The following is a 19,939-nucleotide window of genomic DNA, read 5'->3' on the forward strand; positions in this document are numbered from 1 at the left end:
AATCAACTGTCAAGCAAACTGCTTATAATACTTCTAAAAGGGTAATTAGGAGAAAGTATTTGAAGCACTGAAACTGTGAATACATGTTAAGTTTTTTCTGATAAAACAAAGTATCTTTTTAGGAAAAAGGAGGGAAAGGAGTGTTGGAAAGGAGTAAGGGAATGATGTAGGAGGTAATATCAATCGAGATGTGTTGTACTTCTGTAGTTAAAAGCTGACATGTTGAATGGCAATCCTTCAGTACAACTACTTAAAGATAATAATAAAAAAAAGTTGACTTTAATTTTTTTTAATGATACAAAACAATCAGTATTTGCTTTTAGCAAAACATACTAACCTTTCAATGACCTAACCTCAGGAGGGCTCTGCAAGGCAGTGGGGGGAGGGGGGGGGTTGTACCTGGAACATCTGTCGGACCTTCCTCCGGGGCAGGCTAACGTTGAGCTTGTGCATCAGCTGGTGGATCTCCTCGATGTTCAGCAGCCCGTCCCCGTTCTTATCCGCCTCCTCGAAGGTCTGCTTCACCCACGGGCGCAGCAGTCAAGGAAATCAACACAAAACCGCTCTCATGGAATACTCCAGACAACATTAAAAGGAGCACGGAGCCTGGGAAGAAATGCTTCCGAGAAGCCCCTGGGATCCATAGGCCCCGAGGCACTCCCCACGAGGACGGGAGAACAGACATGGGGGTGGGAATCAGGGCCAACTATCGCAAAGGCTTCTCTGACCCAAGCATTCTCACTCAACCTTATCCAAAGGAATACTAAGTGCACTGCTGCACAATCCGCCGTTTCACCTGTGGCCAGGGGGCAGCCTGCACTCCTAGCCCAAATTCCACTTGAGAAGATGGCAACTGAATTCATATATCTGTGAGGAAGCATCCTAAACTCAAGACATGTCATCTGACTTTGAATACATTATTCCTTTTCCTCATTTCCTGACCAGCTTCGCTCCATTGGAACACGGGCCTGTATCAGCATGCATAACACCAGAAGTCCTCATGGAAGAGGCCCAGAGACAGCCTGCGGCAGGACCAGACCAGCGGCACAGCTCTTCAACACCTCGTGTTCCAGGATCATCCTAGCAAAACCTCCAATGTACAGTGAAGCTGGCCCCTATCTTCTCAGAGGCCCTCTCAGCCTGTGTCTACCTGTGCAATGTTCCCCCATCCACTCCTATGCCTAAAGCACGAGACCATCCAGCTCACACAAATAAGGATGTAAAAGTAGAGGAAAGGGGGAAATGTGGCCAGGAGAGGCAGCACTGGGTCTCAAGCCCAGCTCTTGGCAGCCTCACTTACATCCCTCTCCCCCTCCCCCCCCCCCGTCCCTTCCCCCTTCACAAGGTCTCTCTACACTGTCCTCTTCCTGCAGAGTTCTCACACAGTTGGCCAAGCTTGCAATCATTCCTCTGGTCAGCCCCGAGTGAGGAGCTGACCTCAGGGAGACCTTCATCGGGAAACGGACGCTCAGTCTGGCTTCTCCCGTGATTTTAGGAGGGCAAGTGTTAGTAAGCAAAATGTCACTTCCTCTAGAGTTCCAAACAACTCAACGTTCACACTGTAAGTTGAAAAGAGAGAGGAGATAAAAAGGCAGAAAGAAGCTCAGGGGCCCGGAGCTGGAATTTCAGAAAGCGTCTGTTAAAGCAAATGGATTTTATGACAAGGCAGGACTTTCCTTCCTGGTCAGCGACGCTTTCCCGGGGACAGTGAATGGATGCCTCTACAATGCGGGTCTGGCTGTCTCCTACGGGAGTGAATGTCAGCCTCTGCAGAACTCTTCTGCTCCTGAGTTCACAGGAGCCTGTATCAGCGGGTTTATGAATTCCCTGACACGGGAGGGAGAGGAGGGGTAAAGAGTGAAAGAAAGAGGCAGAAAGAAGAGAAGCTTTAAGTCCTAGGCCTGTGGGAGCAAACTAAACACAGCGTGCTCTTCCTCTGCCCCTGTTCATGCATAGGCACACAGGCACAGCACCGGAGGGCTAGGAGGATATTGGTCATGGGTCCGCTGCCTTTTAGCCAGGGAGTCCTCATCGCTGATGCCGGCCATCAGGTACTTGAGGCCGGTGATCCACGTGCGCGCCTCCTCGGGGTTGGAGGTGATCAGGTCCAGGGATTCCATGTGGTTCCCGTGGTAGATGGTGAAGCAGCAGCTGGGGTCAAAGCTCCCCTCAGCCTGCCGGTGGAATATTTCCGACTGCCGGCCCTCCGTGACTTTGTAAATGGAGTCGATAAGAACTGTCGGAGCCAAGAGGGGCCAGGGCAGAAGACAGGTGGAGGCCATTACTTGAAGTGGTTGGGAAACAAAAGCAAAACCACCCTGCTTGAATGCATGTATCAACAAGCTGCTGTCATTCTAAGTCCCGCTGGGAAACACTGACCCTGTTTCCTTCAAGGAAACATTTTTACATATATTGAAACTCAGTGAAAACCAATAGATACTCCCCACTCAGAGTTCACCATCAGCCTCCTAAGTTTCCAGCCTGCAGACATAGGCTTCGCCCCAACGACTGGCTTCCCTGTTCTCCAACATACAGAGGGAATGTGGCAGCACCTCTCAGTCCCTGTAGCTAAGTGAGCTACCGTAATGGTAAACTTTCTACTTATATCCATCTGCCTGTCCACCCAGACATTCAGCCAACCAACCACCCATCCATCCATTCCTGCACCCATCCATCCATTCCTCCATCCATCATCCACCTATCCATCCATCCATCCATCTATCCATCCATTCCTCCATCCATCATCCACCCATCCATCCATTCCTCTATCCATCCATCATCCATCCATCAATCCATTCCTCATCCATCATCCACCCACCCATCCATCCATCTATCCATTCATTCTTCTATTATCCATCATCCACCATCCATCAATCATCCATCCACCCAGCCAGCCAACTACCATCTATCTATCCATCCATTCCTCTATCCATCATTCACCCATCCGTCCATCCATCCTAATGGTTCTGCTTCATGAATTCTGACAATATGTAGGAGAGAGAAGTTAAAACCAGGGATCAGTTAACCATTTTTATTGAGTGTAGTTACAACAGTGGTGCTAACTCATTAAATAGCTGACCGTACTTAGAATATCACAATATACTTCAAAGGCTGTTGGATTTATATCATTTAACTTTTATGAGAAAATAAAAAGTCCTCAACTCTATAACCTCACGTTCTGATTTAAAACCACATCATACTCCAACACAAGAAAAATATGAGCTTTTATAGCATTCATAAGTTATATGAATTTGAATTCCCCACAGAGTGTCACCATTTACTGACCCCAAACTTGCAAAACTATGGGTGTTCCACAGACCTGAGTTCCCTAGAGCCTACCAGCATTATCCATGTGTTACCATGGCAATCCAAGCAAAGTATGTGTCAGTTAGATTTACTTTTTGCCTTCTCGCTCTTCCTGGAGGGCCGCCATCGGAGACGTGTCCGGTGCTCGTCCAGATAGAAGAGCCGGACCAGCCCTTTGGTCCCACGCTTCAGTTTGATCATCTGCGTCCCGGACTGCATGACACTCATGCATCTTTCAACTGCAAAAGAGACCCAAGGCCAATCAGCTGCTATGTAGTACACATGTGTACTGCTGTGCAGAGCACAGAGTCAAATAAAACTTCCCAAAGGCTGCAGCAATCGGAAGAGGTAACAGGAAAGAGAATGAATTCATCAAGCTTACACCACCAACAATAAGAAAACTTACTGACAAAAATAAAATTCTGCTTCCAAGTAAAGAATGTATCTTTTCTTCTGTTTTCTGAAATGCATGACCACTTGAACTTAGGTTTTCAAAGCAAGTTTTTTATAAATCTTGTGTATTTTTATACAGCCAGATATAAAAACAACATATAATGATATCTTCTCCTGACTTGTTTGCTTTGTTTTTCTTTCTTTCTTTTTTTGTGGTGCTGGGACTCAAACTCGGGGCTTTGTGTATACTGAGCATTGCTCTGACACAGAACCATAGCTCCAGACCAATAAAAATATTTTTTTATTTTAATTTTAATTTTAATTTTTTGTGAACATACTGCAATAAAAATATTTTAATGCGCAACCAACAGAAACAAATTTGGCAAAATGCCAAGAACTGTTTAAGTTGGATTATAGTTACATGTAGTCTTGGATTATTATATTTCTATGTTTGTAAACACTTAAATGTTTAAGAAAACAACAGATTTTTTAATAGAAAACATTTGTTTTAAACTGCTGAGATTTTTTTGCAACTGAACTCAGATAAGGTCCAAATCAGTTATAGTCTTACTTAAAGCTGTAATTTAAATCCCATCTGCCTTGAGAAGAATCCTGCTGAATATGTCTGCTGTTTTTGCTTGTTTCTGTGTCTTAGAAGCACTCCTCAGCAATTCTGTGCATCTTGGGTGACCTGTCCATCACCCGAGTAAAGAACAGGCACCTGACTTCGGTTTAGAGCAAATTAATCTCCTCTCCAAGAACACAAACCCCAAGCCAGTCCCCGCCTGATAGAGCGGAGACGTTTCTACCATCACGCCTTCACAGGTGTTCTGATGAAGCTTCCCTGAGATACCACCCTTGTCACCATTCTTATTTTTCTCGAGAATGACAACGGATTTCCCTCCCGACTCTGAAATCGCGGCAGTATCCTTTCAAAGCACTCTTTTCATTTTTAACATGTCAGCCAGAAATAGAGCACTGGAAATCTTTTCCTCTGAGTCTCAGTATGCAGAAGCCAGTAAAAAGGACAGAAGAAGACACACTATAAATAAACCTCAACAAGATGACACTTCAGCTCTTTTGGCTAAGTCTCTTGCTCTTTTTTACTAGGAAAGAAAATCTCATCCAATAGCAGTACAGTGCACCTACTACGTACCCACTGGAGCGAATATTCACACACCACAGGCACTGTTTATTCTGTGAAGAGCCTTCTCTTACCAAAGTGAAATCAAGGAGAAAATACATCAAATTAAGTGTAGTTTCAGGACCCAATAGTGTATGAAGGTGAAACATAGGTTGCCTTTACTCATATAAACTTGAACTATCAAATACTCAAGTAATGAAATTATTACTTAATTTATTAACTGGATTACTGATTCTCTGGGAGTTTAGTATCTGAAGCTCTCCCTTTTCTCCCCTTCTTGCAGGGTATCTTGTCAGCCTGGTAACTACCATTATTTTTCTTTTTATTATCTTCGTTGTACAGGAGTTGTGATTTAACAAAGCAGTTTATGAGTACAATATATCTTGGTCAGTGTCAATCCTTTCAACATTCTCACCCATCCCTCCTCTACCTACCCTTTCCCTCATTCCTGAAACTGTAGGGTTTACACTGCATTCTCCTCCCTTCTCCTCTTCATTCATTTACCCCTTCCCCTCGGCCCCACCCTACCCTTGCATATATACTTCCTAGTGTTGTGTTTTGTTTGGTTCCACCGAGCTTTGATTTTGCCTTTTAAGGAATTGCACTATTTGTGATCTCCCTTGGATTTACCATATTTCAGTTCATACCTTTGTATATACTTGTATACCACCCAATGCATTTACTTATAAGTTTATAAGCTAAATCCAGCTTCCACATAAAAGAGAAAACAAGCCACCCTTGTCTCTCTGAGCCTGACTTGCTTCACTTAGCTCCACAGCCTGCGCACAAGGTCTAGTGCTTCCCACTTCCTTCCTGAGGTATACTCAAAGTTTAGGTCTTTGATGAAGAGCCTTGATATGGTATGATGATTTGGGGACAGGGTAAGAGACAGGGGTCTATTTCTAGTTATTCCACATGTGGATCATCTGTTTTCCCAGCACCATTTGTTGAAGAGACTATCTTTCCTCCAAAGCACGTTTTGTATGATTTGTCAAAAAAAAATCAGATGGCTGTAATTTCAAAGATTCATTTCTAATCAGTTGGTCTTTGGACCTCTTTTTGTGCTATGCAGTTGTTGTTCATAATGGCTGTGTAGTTGAATATGAAATTCAGTATTGTGGTAACTCCAGCACTTCTCCAAAGAAGTTCAAATGGTCAATAAATACACAAAGAAAGGCTCAATGTCCTAGCCATACAGGAAATGTAAATCAAAGGACATTGAGGGAATGACCATCATAAAGAACACAAACAACTGGGCTGGGAAGGTGGCTCAGTGGTAGAGTGCTTACCTGGCATATATTAAGCCCTGGGTTCAATTCCTCAGCACCACATACATAGAAAAAGCCAGAAGTGGTGCTGTGACTCAAGTAGTAGAGCACTAGCCTTGAGCTAAAGAGCTGAGGGACAGCGCGCAGGCCCTGAGTTCAAGCCCCAGGATTGGCAAACACACACACACACACACCCCACAGCAGATGCTAGCGATGATGTGGGGGAGAGAGAACCCCATTACACAGCAGGAGGGAGTGTGAACTAGGGCAACCACTATGGAAACAAGCATAAAGGTTTCTCAAAGAACTAAAAATGAAACAACTACCCTACTAACCAACCTACTATCCGGACATACCAGTCATGGGCATTTATCTTCAAAATGTAAGCTGTCACTATTCACAATGGCTGAGCTAGGGAAACAGCGAGGTCCTATAACTGAGAAATAGATGAATGCAATTACCTGTTACTCAGATAAAAAATAAAAGAAATTAGCTAGGCACTGGTGGCTCATACCTGGAATCCTAGTACTCCGGAGGTGAGATCTGAGAATCTTGGTTCAAAGCTAGCCTGGGCAGGAATGTATGTGAAACTCTTAACTCCAATTAACCACCCAAAAGACAGAAATGGAGCTGTAGCTCAAGTGGAAGAGAGACAACCTTAAGAGAAAAACAAAAAAACTAAGACACAGCACCCAGGCCCTGAGTTCAAGTCCCAGTCCCAGCACACACACACACACACACACACACACACAGTCTGACTGCAGTACAGTATATGCATGTGTGAGACACTGAAAGGAAGGAAATGTTTGAAGAATTAACAGCACTTTAACAACAAGGAATATTAGGAAGTGGAAGTGCCCTGCCTGTTGCTGTGGGTTCTAATGGAAGGGAGGGAAGAGAGAGGGTAGAAGAGGGCAAATGTGATCAAAATATTTTATGTACCTGTGTGAACCTGAAGCTTACTGAGGTTTGAGAAGGGGGATGGGAGCAGGAAGAATGACAGAGGGGTGACCCTGACGCAGATCCGTTGTATCTATTGTATGCATATGTGGACATGTTAAAGCGGAACCCACGAACAACCTACTGAGGTTGAGATGAGAATGACAAATACTCCTTAAGAAAACTGGGTCAGTGGCCTGTGTCCACACGTGTCAGTCATGCAAGAGGATGCGGACTCAAGCTCAGCACCACCAGAAAAATAAGTTAGACTCAAGCGTTCTTTGTGTAAAAGGAAGCAATGGTGGAGATCAAATACTCGTCCAGCCATGTCTAAATCATTTACGTGTCAGCACAAGTCAGATTCTCCATGGTCCACCTCCAGTGGAGATGTGAAACAGCATTTTCTACCTCAGTAAGAGCCCTGCTCCGCCTGTGCTGTATGAGCAGACGGCACAAAAGAGGCCAAACAGGCTATCCCACAGGTACACAGAGGTGACTCCGAACCCTACATACATCCCATACATCTCCTTCCTGGCACACTCGGCAAATGGCTTCAAATGAAGACCAAGACACACACAGCCCCTGTGATCCTGTATCCTCCCCCAGAGCAGCTTTCATATTTAGAAAACCAGTTGTTTGCATTTGAGGCAACAATGTCTACGAAATAGAGAAACTAATACTGTAGAGAGCTGCGTGCAGCTGCACCTTAAAGATGGCGCTGGCTTCCGCCCTCCGCCTTCCCGATGGCGAGTGCTCTCCGTGGTAAACAACTCCTTATATGGCTAAGGCAAAGAATCTGGCTTGCTTTTACCTGGACCTATTGGTGGTTCCCACGTGGCGTATCAGGGTTGGCTACCCAGCGGGTACTTAAGGCTGTGTGGAATTCTCCCCGGAGTCAGAAGATTGCTCAAAGGTCCTGAATAAACTGCTGAGAGAAGAGCTCAGTGTTGCGTCTTCCTTGCTGGTCGAGGTGGTCGTGACATAATACTTATCAGCCCATGGCCTACCACGCACACACCTGCCGGCCACTGCCTAGCACACACACACACACACACACACACCTGCCGCCCACTGCCTAGCACACACACACACCTGCTGTCTACTGCCTAGCACACACACACCTGCTTCCCACCTCCTAGTACGCACATACCTGCTGGCCTTCCACCTAGCACACACACCTGCCACTCACTGCCTAGCACGCCTGCACCTGCTGCCCACCACCTAGCACACACACACCTGCCGCCCACCGCCTAGCACGCCCACACCTGCTGCCCACTGCCTAGCACACACACACCTGCTGCCCACTGCCTAGCACGCCCACACCTGCCGCCCACCGCCTAGCACGCCCACACCTGCCGCCCACCACCTAGCACACACACACCTGCCGCCCACCACCTAGCACACACACACCTGCCGCCCACCACCTAGCACACACACACCTGCCGCCCACCACCTAGCACGCCCACACCTGCTGCCCACCGCCTAGCACGCCCACACCTGCTGCCCACCACCTAGCACACCCACACCTGCCACCCCACCACCTAGCACGCCCACACCTGCTGCCCACCGCCTAGCACGCCCACACCTGTCGACCCACCTCCTAGCACGCACACACCTGCCGCCCACCACCTAGCACGCCCACACCTGCTGCCCACCGCCTAGCACGTCCACACCTGCTGTCCACCACCTAGCACACACACACCTGCTGCCCACCGCCTAGCACACACACACCTGCTGCCCCACCACCTAGCACACACACACCTGCTGCCTACCACTAGCACACCCACACCTGCTGTCCACCACCTAGCACACACACACCTGCTGCCCACCACCTAGCACACACACACCTGCTGCCCCACCACCTAGCATGCCCACACCTGCTGCCCACCACCTAGCACGCCCACACCTGCTGTCCACCACCTAGCACACACACACCTGCTGCCCACCACCTAGCACACACACACCTGCCACCCCACCACCTAGCACGCCCACACCTGCCACCCCACCACCTAGCACGCCCACACCTGCTGCCCACCACCTAGCACACACACACCTGCTGCCCACCACCTAGCACACACACACCTGCTGCCCCACCACCTAGCACGCCCACACCTGCTGCCCACCGCCTAGCACACACACACCTGCTGCCCACCACCTAGCACGCCCATACCTGCTGCCCACCACCTAGCACACACACACCTGCTGCCCACCGCCTAGCATGCCCACACCTGCTGACCCACCGCCCAGCACACACGTGCTTCTGTCTGCCACGCTCCAGACAGACATCCACCTGTTTGCTAATGGGCTGCACTGGTTGGAATCATGATAGCCAAGCCATGTGCTTTTCTCATTTGTATTATAAACAGCTTTCCACGTTTTAACACAGTCCTAATAATTATCGTTTAATGGCTGCCTACCAGAGCATAAATATTTAAGGAGCAGAACAGATGAGTCAAGGACTATATTCCTAACTTTATTACATAATTAGAGCTTTAAAAGCCTTAAGGGGACCTCATCTGTGAAAGGAAAGGCATAACAATGTGCTGGCCAGTCCTCCAAATGCAGGGCCTTTGAAGGATTAGATCAAGGCATCCTGGCACAATCAGCTTACAATAAGTACAATGTCCTTAGGGATTTTCGGTTCACTAAGCCTCTAAGCAGCAGAGGCTGTTAAGAAAACAAAAACAAACAATAAAAATAAATAACTCCTTCTGACTTAAAGGAACACGCAGAAAGTACGTATCATTAGGACGGTCCAAGAATGTCAGTTGTCTGAAGAGGGAGGGGCAGATTCTCCATCTGTGTCTGCATCAGAGATAACGCATGGTTAGGAAATGTCCTACACACTACCTGATGCTGATCTTTTTTAGCAGCTTTCCTGATGTACATGGCATGGGATAAGATTCATACATGATTATATCTTCAACTTGACAGCACCATCCACATAGACAATGCCACAGTCTAACCGTAGAATAGTCCCAACATCGCAAGGAGAGCGGTCCAGCTCTCGGCCCAGCCCAGGACAAGCATGTCCTGCCTTCTGCCTCTCTGCCTGGGCCTTTCCAGGGCACTTAACACAGGAGAGCTCACCAAGTACAGGCTTCTTGCATTCAGCAGGCAATCTCTGAGCTTCCTAGGAGGGAGATGTTATGTCTGTGACTTGTTTCCTTCTTTCATCTCCCCCCGCACCACACTGAACCTCTTCTGCCAGAACTTAAGGTAACAATGACACCGAGTAGGAAACAGGCTGAAAAGAATAACAAGTACATGGGCAGGAAGGAGCACTCTATTACCACACAAATGAGGAAGACCAGCTCTATGAAGGACATGGAGTCAAGAGGAGGGGACTACATCCAAACACACAGCTAGAGCATGTACTACTGTTTGTCTAAGAAAAATGAGACCTTTATAATTAGCTACATATGGTTACAAAAAGACACCCAAGAAAGATTAAACCAGATTACAATGGAACTGGTTTCCTTCAGGGGAGGGGGAATCTCACAGAGAGGAATTGGAGGGAAATGGGCTTCTCTCAGAATCCTGTCTCCTTAACAAGAAGAGCAAGGAGGGAGGGAAATACACACACGAACACACACGTATGAATGTGTGTGTTTATGAGTGTGTGCTTAGGTATAGGCACATATTTTCCTGCCCTGGACTTTTCCAACACATAAAAGTCAGATCTGTTCTCAAGGTGCCCTTGAGGTTTTCACATACAAGGTCACGGTGAGACCCTGGCACCCAACTGAACATCAGCAGGCAGACTGAAATGGCAGGTTGAATTGGTTTGCTATCAACTGCTGTATTTTCAGGCTTCACATGCCAGTGAGGTAGCAGCAGAAAGAGACTAACAGTGAGAACCATTTCATCTCTGTGGAGAAAGCTCTCAACAGAGTGTCTTCAAAAGGAAGGAGTGACTCCCTGAAATCCTCAAAGAAGTAAAGGGCGCATTGGCCTCATTCTTAGCACACAACCAAATCCTTTCCCGGTGCACAATGTGTGCTGGGAGGTCAGGTGTGTGGGGGTCTGGGGTCGCTGTCCCAAGGGACAGGCTCTGGCGATGATACCATCACTCACTGCTCTGTGGCTTCTCTAGATCACCCAACACCTTCCTTTCCAAAGCCTAAAAGGCATTTTCCAGAAATTTCTGTCCTTTATAGAAACACTGATCTTGCCTTCAAATATGTCACTTTCTTTCCACAAGATAATGTTGCAGCTCTTCTGAAAGTCTTTTAGAATTGTGTGTTATGTATGTGTGTGTGCATGTCTGTGTGTCAGGGGCTTGAACTCAGGGCCTGGACACTGTCTCTGAACTTCCTTTGCTCAAGGCTAGTACTCTACCCCTTGAGCCACAGATCCACTTCTAGCTTTTATGTGGTTAATTGGAGATATGAATCTCATGAACTTTCCTGCCCTGTCTGGCTTTGAACTGCAATCCTCAGATCTCAGATTTCAGCCTCCTGGATTGGTAGGATTATAGGCTTGAGCCACCAGTGCCCAGCATCTGTTTTTGATTTGTTTGTTGGTGTTTTTTTTTTGTTTTTTTTTAACAAACCAACATCTGTGTGTCTTACTACAAGCTTGAACTTCTAAATGAACCTTTGTATAAAATATAACTTCCCGGGCTGGGAAGGTAGCTCAGTGGTAGAGCACTTGCCTTGCATGCATGAGGCCCTGGGTTCGATTCCTCAGCACCACATAAGCAAAAGCAAAAAAAGCCGGAAGTGGTGCTGTGGCTCAAGTGGTAGAGCGCTAGCCTTGAGCAGAAGAGCTGAGGGACAGCACCCAGGCCCAGAGTTCAGGCCCCATGACCGGACCCCCCCCAAAAAAATATATATGTGTGTGTGTGTATGTGTGTGTATATATATATATATTTATTTTTATATATATATATATATATATGTATATCTTCCCTTCCCCAGGCTTGTGCAGACAGCTCACAGGGCCTTCAAGTCAAACCTCGGCTTAGGAGCACCAGGAGGCACACACTCTCGCTATGTTTTTTGGGGGGTTTTTTGGTCAGTCATGGGGCTTGAACTCTGGGGTTGGGCACTGTCCCTGTGCTCTTCAGCTCAAGGCGAGCGCTCTACAACTCGAGCCACAGTGCCACTTCCAGTTTTCTAGTGGTTTATTGGAGATAAGAGTCTCACGGACTTTCCTGCCCGGGCTGGCTTTGAACTGTGATCCTCAGATCTCAGCCTCCTGAGTAGCTAGGATTACAGGCGTGAGCCACCGGCACCCAGCACACTCTGGCTATGATAAGACTCCCTCCTCTGCTCTGCGGGGAGGACCCCAGGGAACTCCCTGATTTCCTTTTCATTGCCTAAGTCACTCCTATGGAGGAGAGAAGATTGCTCAAAAGTCTCTTAGAAACCAATTGGTTACCAGCAGCATTTTGGCATTGTGTGCAATGGTGCATGCATGTGTGCGTGCTCTCACATCTGCAAAGTAGATAAGTACCTGTGACAAGATTTAGGTCAAAGAAAGGCACAAATCAATTAGTACATTTTAAGATGCAAACCTTCGCCGGTCGCCAGTGGCTCACGCCTATAATCCTAGCTATTCAGGGGGCTGAGATCTGAGGATCCCAGTTCAAAGCCAGCCCAGAAAGGAAAGTCCGTGAGACTCTTATCTCCAATAAGCCACTACCGGAAGTGGCACTGTAGCTCAAGTGGTAGAGTGCTGGCCTTGAGCTGAAGAGCGCAGGGACAGTGCCCAGGCCCAGAGTTCAAGCCCCACGACCAACAACAACAACAAAAAAGATGCAAACCTTCTTTTATTAAGTCCTTCCATGTAATGGTGTTTTCCTTTCCAATAAGACCTATTTTATACACAGCACAAGTTTCTGTTCCATATGCTTTATACATGGGAATGAGAAGCAATGAATGCAATGCTAACAAGAATTTCCAACAACAGGGTCCTGTTGGTTTTACTTACTGTTATCTCATGGGGAGGAGGGATGGGAATAATATTTAGAATATTAAGATTACAGGGGTGGGTTTGCATAGTGTGACTCTTGTAAACAATGAAGGGCATGTTAACAAAATGAAGCTGAAGGGAGGGAGGGAGGGTTCAGGAAGGAGGGTTAACCCATGGAGGGAGAAATGGTGGATGAATTCCATCACAAAATCCAACGTATACAGATGAAAATGGAACCAGAGAACCTAATGGGATTGATGGGGGTGGTACAGATGGGGACGGGAAAGACAGAAAGTGACTGAGCATGATGAATCAGGCCCAGCCAAGGACATTAAATTGAAACCTTGGTACAGTTAGTACAATTTGAAGACAATAGTGACATCACCATGCTACAACATTGAATCATTTATTCAGAGATATCACATAAGCATCACTGAATAGCTGAGCAGGCACCAGAGGCTATATGTAGCCTCTGACGCTGTTGTCCCAAACCTGTAAAATACTACAGATCCTAACATCATTTGAAAACAATCAGAAAAGTCTAAAAATGGGGGAAAGATAAGAAATACTTTAACTTATCAGCAAAGTGAGCACATAGGATCAGGGCAGATGTGCTGCGGAGTTTCCTGCAATCTCTTCTGGGAAGAGGAGGAGATGTGCTGTGGAGCTTCCTGTAATGTTCCTGGAAGGGAAAAGATGTGCTGTGGAGCTACCTGCAGTCTCTTCCAGGAAGTGGGGGAAGAAGGGGATGTGCTATGGAATTTCCTGTAATCTCTTCTAGGAAGGGAGAAGATGTGCTGTGGAGCTGCCTGCAGTCTCTTCTAGAAAGAGGGGAGGGGCAGGCATTTGAACCACCATGCTCCAGACACCAGACTTCTCGTCAGTCTCTGAAGTCAGAAGCACTCGCATACCATGGCACAGGTGTGTACATTTTTACATACATGTCCACACACATCTGGAGCAGTACCGGCTCACCACCTCACAAGGACAGCCAGGGATGAGACCACCCTGTGGTGAATGAGTCACTTCGAGGAAAGCATGGAGAATTGAACTGGGACAGGTCAGGGTGAGAAAGCAGGGAGTGGTGGGGTGCAGACATGAAGACTCCCTCCCACAAAGGCTCATGGTCTGAAGGCTCAGTCATCATCCATTTTAGGGGCACTGAAAACTAGGCAGTGGGACCCACGGGGCAGGGGGGGTGGGAGGGGTGGCAGTGTGGCAGACTGCACCGTGGAGGGGTAGGTCTTCCTCCACAGCATGTTCCAGCCACCATGAGGAGAGCATAGTCCCCTACTGTGAACACCCATGTGATGGTGCTTGGTCCAGCACACGGGCTGGCTCCTCATGGGCTGGCTCCCCAGAAACTCCGAGCCAGAATATAAAATCCCTCTTTTTAGTATTTCGGTCACAGCTCCAGAAAGCAAACACAGACAATGGTGCCAGAGATGTGGGATCGTTGCTATGACAACCTGAAACCTCTGGACCAGCTGGGGGAGGGAATGCGGAGCCTCTGAGGGCGCAGGCCTGAATGCTGCAGGTAGAACCCGTTGCATGACTCCAGAAGACATTACAAGGCCAGCATGCCAATGGAAACACGGATGGAAAAGGCGAAGAAGCCACCAGGAATTGAGGTCGTAAATGCTACATACTCTAGAGAGGAAAAAGGAAAATCTACATTTTGTCCGTGCCCAGAGACTGTATGAGGACGAGGTGGAAGGCGGCTAATTTGGCAGAGGAAAGTTCAAGGAATACCATCACCAGCACAGGTACTGCTGCCTGCATTGAACCAGGCTTCTGGAGAAAAACAAGGAGCAAACAGCAGCAATGATCTACCCACCAAAGGAGTACATTCAAGTTGTAGATAAAAACTGGTACTGGTGCTCATGCCTGTATACTCAGGAGGCTGCGATCTGAGGACCCTGGTTCAAATCCAGCTCAGGCAGGAAAGTCCATGAGACTCTTATCTCCAATTAACCGCCAGAAAACCGGAAATGGTGCTGTGGTTCAAGTGGTAGAGTGCTCGCCTTGAGCTGAAGAGCTGAGGGACAGCCAGTGGGTGGTAGCTTGTGGCCTCATCCCTGCTTAGCTGGAAGTAGGCCTGTGCCAGCTACACGACACTGGTTTGGCAGGCCTGTAAACACCAAGCATCATGGGGTCAAAAGGAAGCCAGGGTGCCCGGCAGTGTGCGACCCTATGGGCCAACTTCCAGGATGAGGCATGAAGCTGCGAGGAACCTGAAATGGTGGTGGAGAAAGGCAGGAGACAGCCGAAGGTCACGTGAGCTACAGCCAGCAAGGTCACAGGGCAGGGCTGCCTGGGCCCCAGGAGCTCACGAGGTCCTGTGCACCCTCAACACAGAACATGGAGCAGGGGGGCTGCACACTTGCCCTAGTTGGGCTTTGGCCTCCTTCTAGGAACTCACATCGTCCTTTCCCAACAAAATTCCATTTCTGCCGAGCGATTCCTTCACGGAGGGCACCTGGGGTCTCTGATAACCCTCAGCTCTACCATGGCTCTGGGAGAATTCGACCTCTCCCCAACACTCAACTTGAAGATCAGACTTAAGCTCCTCCAGCCCCAAACGGTACACATGCCCTCGGTGTCAGGAAGAGTCCTGCTGGGGGCAGGACTCCATGGAGCCCTAAAGCATCTGGCCCACAGAAGAAATCCAGTCTGCGTCTGCAGGTCTGAGAGGGGGTCTTAAGGAAAGCCCACGCCCCGGGAGAACACTGCATGGTACACCATTCCTAAACATCCATTCATTCCTGCTTGTCCTTAGAAAACGAACTCATTAAAACACGTGCACTGAACGACTTGTCAACTACCCTTCAGTCATACTGGACCGCAAATAAGAGACAGATAAACACATTGCTAAGGCAACATTTTTTAATCCTGTAGAATAAGCAATTGGGAAAGTAGTAAACTGGCCAACCTATTTAGCAGTTCATTAAAAATTCATTAAAAACATCGTTTTGCTCCATTGTTCTAGTCTGCCGGCTTGACATGTAGGCTGACAGATGGCCAAAGAAGCTCCAGGCAGATGTCCTCAAGAAGAGGAAAGAAGACATTCCCACACATGCCCTCCCTTCCCTTCCCTGGCCCTGGCCAGCCTGGGGCTCAGGGTCCAACCCACACCACACACCACCACAAGCTAGAACTGAGCACATACACACACCTCCTGGAGGCTCTGAGAAAAAAAAGAAAGAAATGTGTGGTGAATGTGTTGTTAGGAAAAATATTGATGTAACAAATTCAAACCAAGATGCAGTTTGGGAAGTTTTTTTCTAAAGGAGGGCTCCCCAGTATGATTTAACATTTCAACACCAACAAATTAATTACATGGGTGTCTCAAAGTATGTTACGTCAGCATGTAACCAGTCTGCAACCTGCGTGTGGCTGGCCAAAACAAGGTAAGTAGATTCGTCTTACCATTAATGTAATTTGAAACAATTCCTATACCATTAGAAAAACTTGAGAAGCTAATTTTCTTTTCTTTTCTTTCTTTTTTTTTTTTTTTTTTTTTTTTTTTTTTGGTCAGTCGTGGGGCTTGAACTCTGGGCTTGGGCGCTGTCCCTTAGCTCTTCATCTCAAGGCAAGTGCTCTAATGCTTGAGTCACAGTGCCACTTCCAGTTTTCTAGTGGTTTATTGGAGATAAGAGTCTCATGGGCTTTTCTGCCAGGGCTGGCTTTGAACCATGATCCTCAGATCTCAGCCTCCTGAGTAGCTAGGATTATAGGCGTGAGCCACCGGTGCCTGCCTTGAGGCTAATTTTCTATCTGTTGAGTCTAATTTAAAAATTTTGGACCTGGTACTGCTTAAGTTCTGGTTTTTTTCTTTTTTGTCATCAATTTTTACGGCATTCATTTTATTTATTGCAGTGCAATCACTAATCCCCAATAAAGAAGACTGAAGAACACAGCCCGGCCCAGTAGACACAGAGGCCCCAGAGACCACAACCCACCCCCTGCCCCCGAACCCCCCACCACCACCCTATAAATGACACTTGGTTCTCTGTGACAACCTGACTCAAGCTAAGATGGACAGAGTGTGACCTGAATATTATAAAATCGGCCTGAATGTAAAAAGCATGCTAAAGCAAACTGTCCAGTGTGCTGAGTGAGCCCTCCGGGGAGTGGAAGTTCACCCCCACCCACCCACCCCTCCCAGTTCCAGACCTGATGGGGAGGGAGAGCTGGAGGAGGGAGGGAAGGAGGGAGGGAAGGAGGGAGGGAGGGAGGGAGGGAAGGGATTCCGAGCTTCAACATTTAATACTGTTTATCATGCGCAGGCCTCAGTGATTATTATTTAAATATCCATGTTAAGAGACAGGGTTCACAGGCTCACCCTCTGCCATGGGTCTCTCTTCAGGAGGTCGGCCTGTCAACCACATCAAGCCCAGGAAAGCCTCAGACACACCCTCCCTCCTCAGCTCCCATCGCCAAACTTGAAAATCACAATGCTCTGTACCTTCTTCACCCAGGCTGAGGACCCCTCCTCCAGGACCAGCCCTCACAAACAGCCAAGTCCCACTGACAGAAAGTGGAGATAGAGCTCTCTTTCAGACTCTGCTCCATAGGCTTTGGGCATGCTGACAGCTGACTCTGCCAGCCAAGATCACCCTGCTTCTCCCTGACGCAGTCAGCTGTGACATATTCGGGGGGTTTTCTTTGCATACAAATGTTCATTTGTGAAGTCCTAACACTGAGCAACCTTCAGCTCCAGAAAGTATTTGGGCAAGTGACCAGGTTCATAATCTTAAAGCCTCTAGCTTTCCAGATTATGCAGCATCTGACTCTTCCTATTTAATTAATGTCAAACTCATAATGTCATGCAACATTGCTGCTGGAATGTTTCTACTTTTTTCAACATGTCTATTCACCTACTTGGTTCTAATTAAAATGAATAAAACTGAGTAAATCAAGCCAAGCACCAGTGGCTCACACCTATAACCCCAACTACTCAGGAGGCTGAGATCGGAGGAAGTCCTGGAAACTCTGATCACCAATGAGCCACCAAAAGAAGGAAGCTAAGATTTGGTTCAAACAGTAGAGCCTTGGACAAAAGAGATCAAATGCAAGGCTCTGGGTTCAAGCCCCTGTCCAACAAAACAGCATGAAAAAAAACTGAGTAAAATCAGATGTTTACACAGGCAAAGGATGAAAGAACTTGACAGCCCATCATCATACTGGATCAAAATCTGGGAGAAAATGTTCATGAATGAAGGATTCCAACCCTGGCCAAGCCAGGACACGCATCTTAAATTGTTAACATTAGGATTCACAAAAAGAAAATTATACTCCACAGTACACATGACTCTAACCCACACATCTCAACTTTATAGCATTCTTCAATAACTACAGAATTAATGAACATATATCAAATGAATGAACAAAAGTAGGAAAATCCACAAGATAGACCATCAGGATAGAAAGGCACTGGCTGTGTCCGGCTTTGCATGAATAAACCACATGGGTCTATCAGGATCTGTCAGGATCCAGGTTCTGGGGCGGGGGGCGGGGGGGACACAGGGAAGGAAGGGACGTAGGGAACCGAGGGTGGGGGGGGGAATAGTGGTGAGTATCTAAGTCTCCTGCTCCAATAGTGGTGAGTATCTAGGTCTCCTACTGCAGCTTGTAAATGGGGTCAGTGTGTTGTCCAAAGAGTCAAGCATCGGATTCTAACTTGGCCGGGTGTGGTGACCGTCCGGGAGTGAGGACAGATGGAGGGGTGACAGCTCTGAGACACAGTGTTCTCATGACCTCGCTTAGAGGCTCGTAACCCTTTATACAACTGGTAAGAGTGATAACAGAAGTAGGGAGTCCCAGGGATCACCACGTCACCGGGGGCAGTGAAGGGGTTCAGTGGGACCCCGCGAGCTCCACCAGAGGGGGGGGCTGGCAGTCACAGAACCACGTAGCCCCTCCTGCCTCCGCTCCCTGACTCCTGCAGACACGCCACCCTCATGATAAGCCCCCAGCCTCGTGCCTTCTGTCTCCAAAACTACAAACTAAATACACCTCCTTACGAAGTGCCCGGGTCAGGTACAGGAAACAGACTTGGCTGCTCTGCCTGGGAGCATGGTGCCATGTGGTGGCCAGTACCACACGTGGGCACGTCAGGGCCCCGGGGAGTTCCGGGGAGCTCTACCCAAGCCACAGTCGTGTCCTAGCCACACGTCTGTGTCTGCAGATGGCTTGCACGGAGGACACAGCAAGCAGCCATGGGGTGGCCACTTCCACGCTCACCAGAGCAGAGAATGGCAGGCCACAGGGGAGAACCGGGCACATGCCAGCGAGACCTCACAGCAGGTTTGGGCAGCAGAACCACCCGAACTCCCAAGTCCAGCATCCAGCAAGGCCTGGTTACCCGTGAGCTCCTCAACACGACTCAGCACCCACGACGTCAGAGTAACATGGTGGCAGCTGGAAGGACTCTGTGAGGATTCAACAGTCTTCAGTCCTGGAAAGGTTGTTGCTAACTCGTAGTTCTGCTTAGCGGCATAATTTAAACAGACCAGCTCCTCCTCCTCCTCATAGGGCATATGTTATGGGATATCTCTACACATTTACACAAGAAATCTTCTGTCACCCTGGCATTAATGGGCTCTTGGACAGGTAGGCTAAAACCTCCAAGACTGTGTAATTAAATTATTAGTACCAGGACTAAGCTAGGATCACCGGGTCAGAATATTCCCAAACTCCTGACCCAGAGAAACCGCGTGACAGCAGATGTGACCAGTGATCTGCAGGACAGAGTGAGGTTCTGTTCCCAGGGCGGGGTCCCCCGCACCCTAGACCGTGGGCTGCGCTCCCACAGAATTCATATTGGATGGCTGCCATACCCCCTGCAGCTGCCCATGCAGGGCACAGAGCAGAAGCTTCTCAAAGGCTGGGTTGTGTCCACTCTGCCCAGTGCTGTGTTTGCCCAGTGTGAACAACAGCACCTGGCACAGAAATCATCTTTCACTGA

The 19,939-nt window shown here is 47.9% G+C and overlaps 1 protein-coding gene across 1 annotated transcript in view; it reads right to left on the bottom strand.

The window, feature by feature from the left end:
- LOC138837093 (1-phosphatidylinositol 4,5-bisphosphate phosphodiesterase eta-1-like) overlaps positions 1 to 19,939 on the bottom strand; it is a 120,872-nt gene that overhangs the window by 51,810 nt on the left and 49,123 nt on the right. The window contains exons 3-5 of the mRNA XM_070035882.1: positions 3,399 to 3,545; positions 1,993 to 2,236; positions 400 to 529 (exon numbers count right to left, since the gene is read on the bottom strand). Coding sequence (XP_069891983.1) covers positions 400 to 529; positions 1,993 to 2,236; positions 3,399 to 3,545 — 521 coding nt within the window. The remainder of the gene's footprint in view (positions 1 to 399; positions 530 to 1,992; positions 2,237 to 3,398; positions 3,546 to 19,939) is intronic.

Source organism: Dipodomys merriami, unplaced genomic scaffold (assembly GCF_024711535.1).
Source record: "Dipodomys merriami isolate MVZ:Mamm:240054 unplaced genomic scaffold, mDipMer1.0.p SCAF_261, whole genome shotgun sequence".
Taxonomy (NCBI): Eukaryota; Metazoa; Chordata; class Mammalia; order Rodentia; family Heteromyidae; genus Dipodomys; species Dipodomys merriami.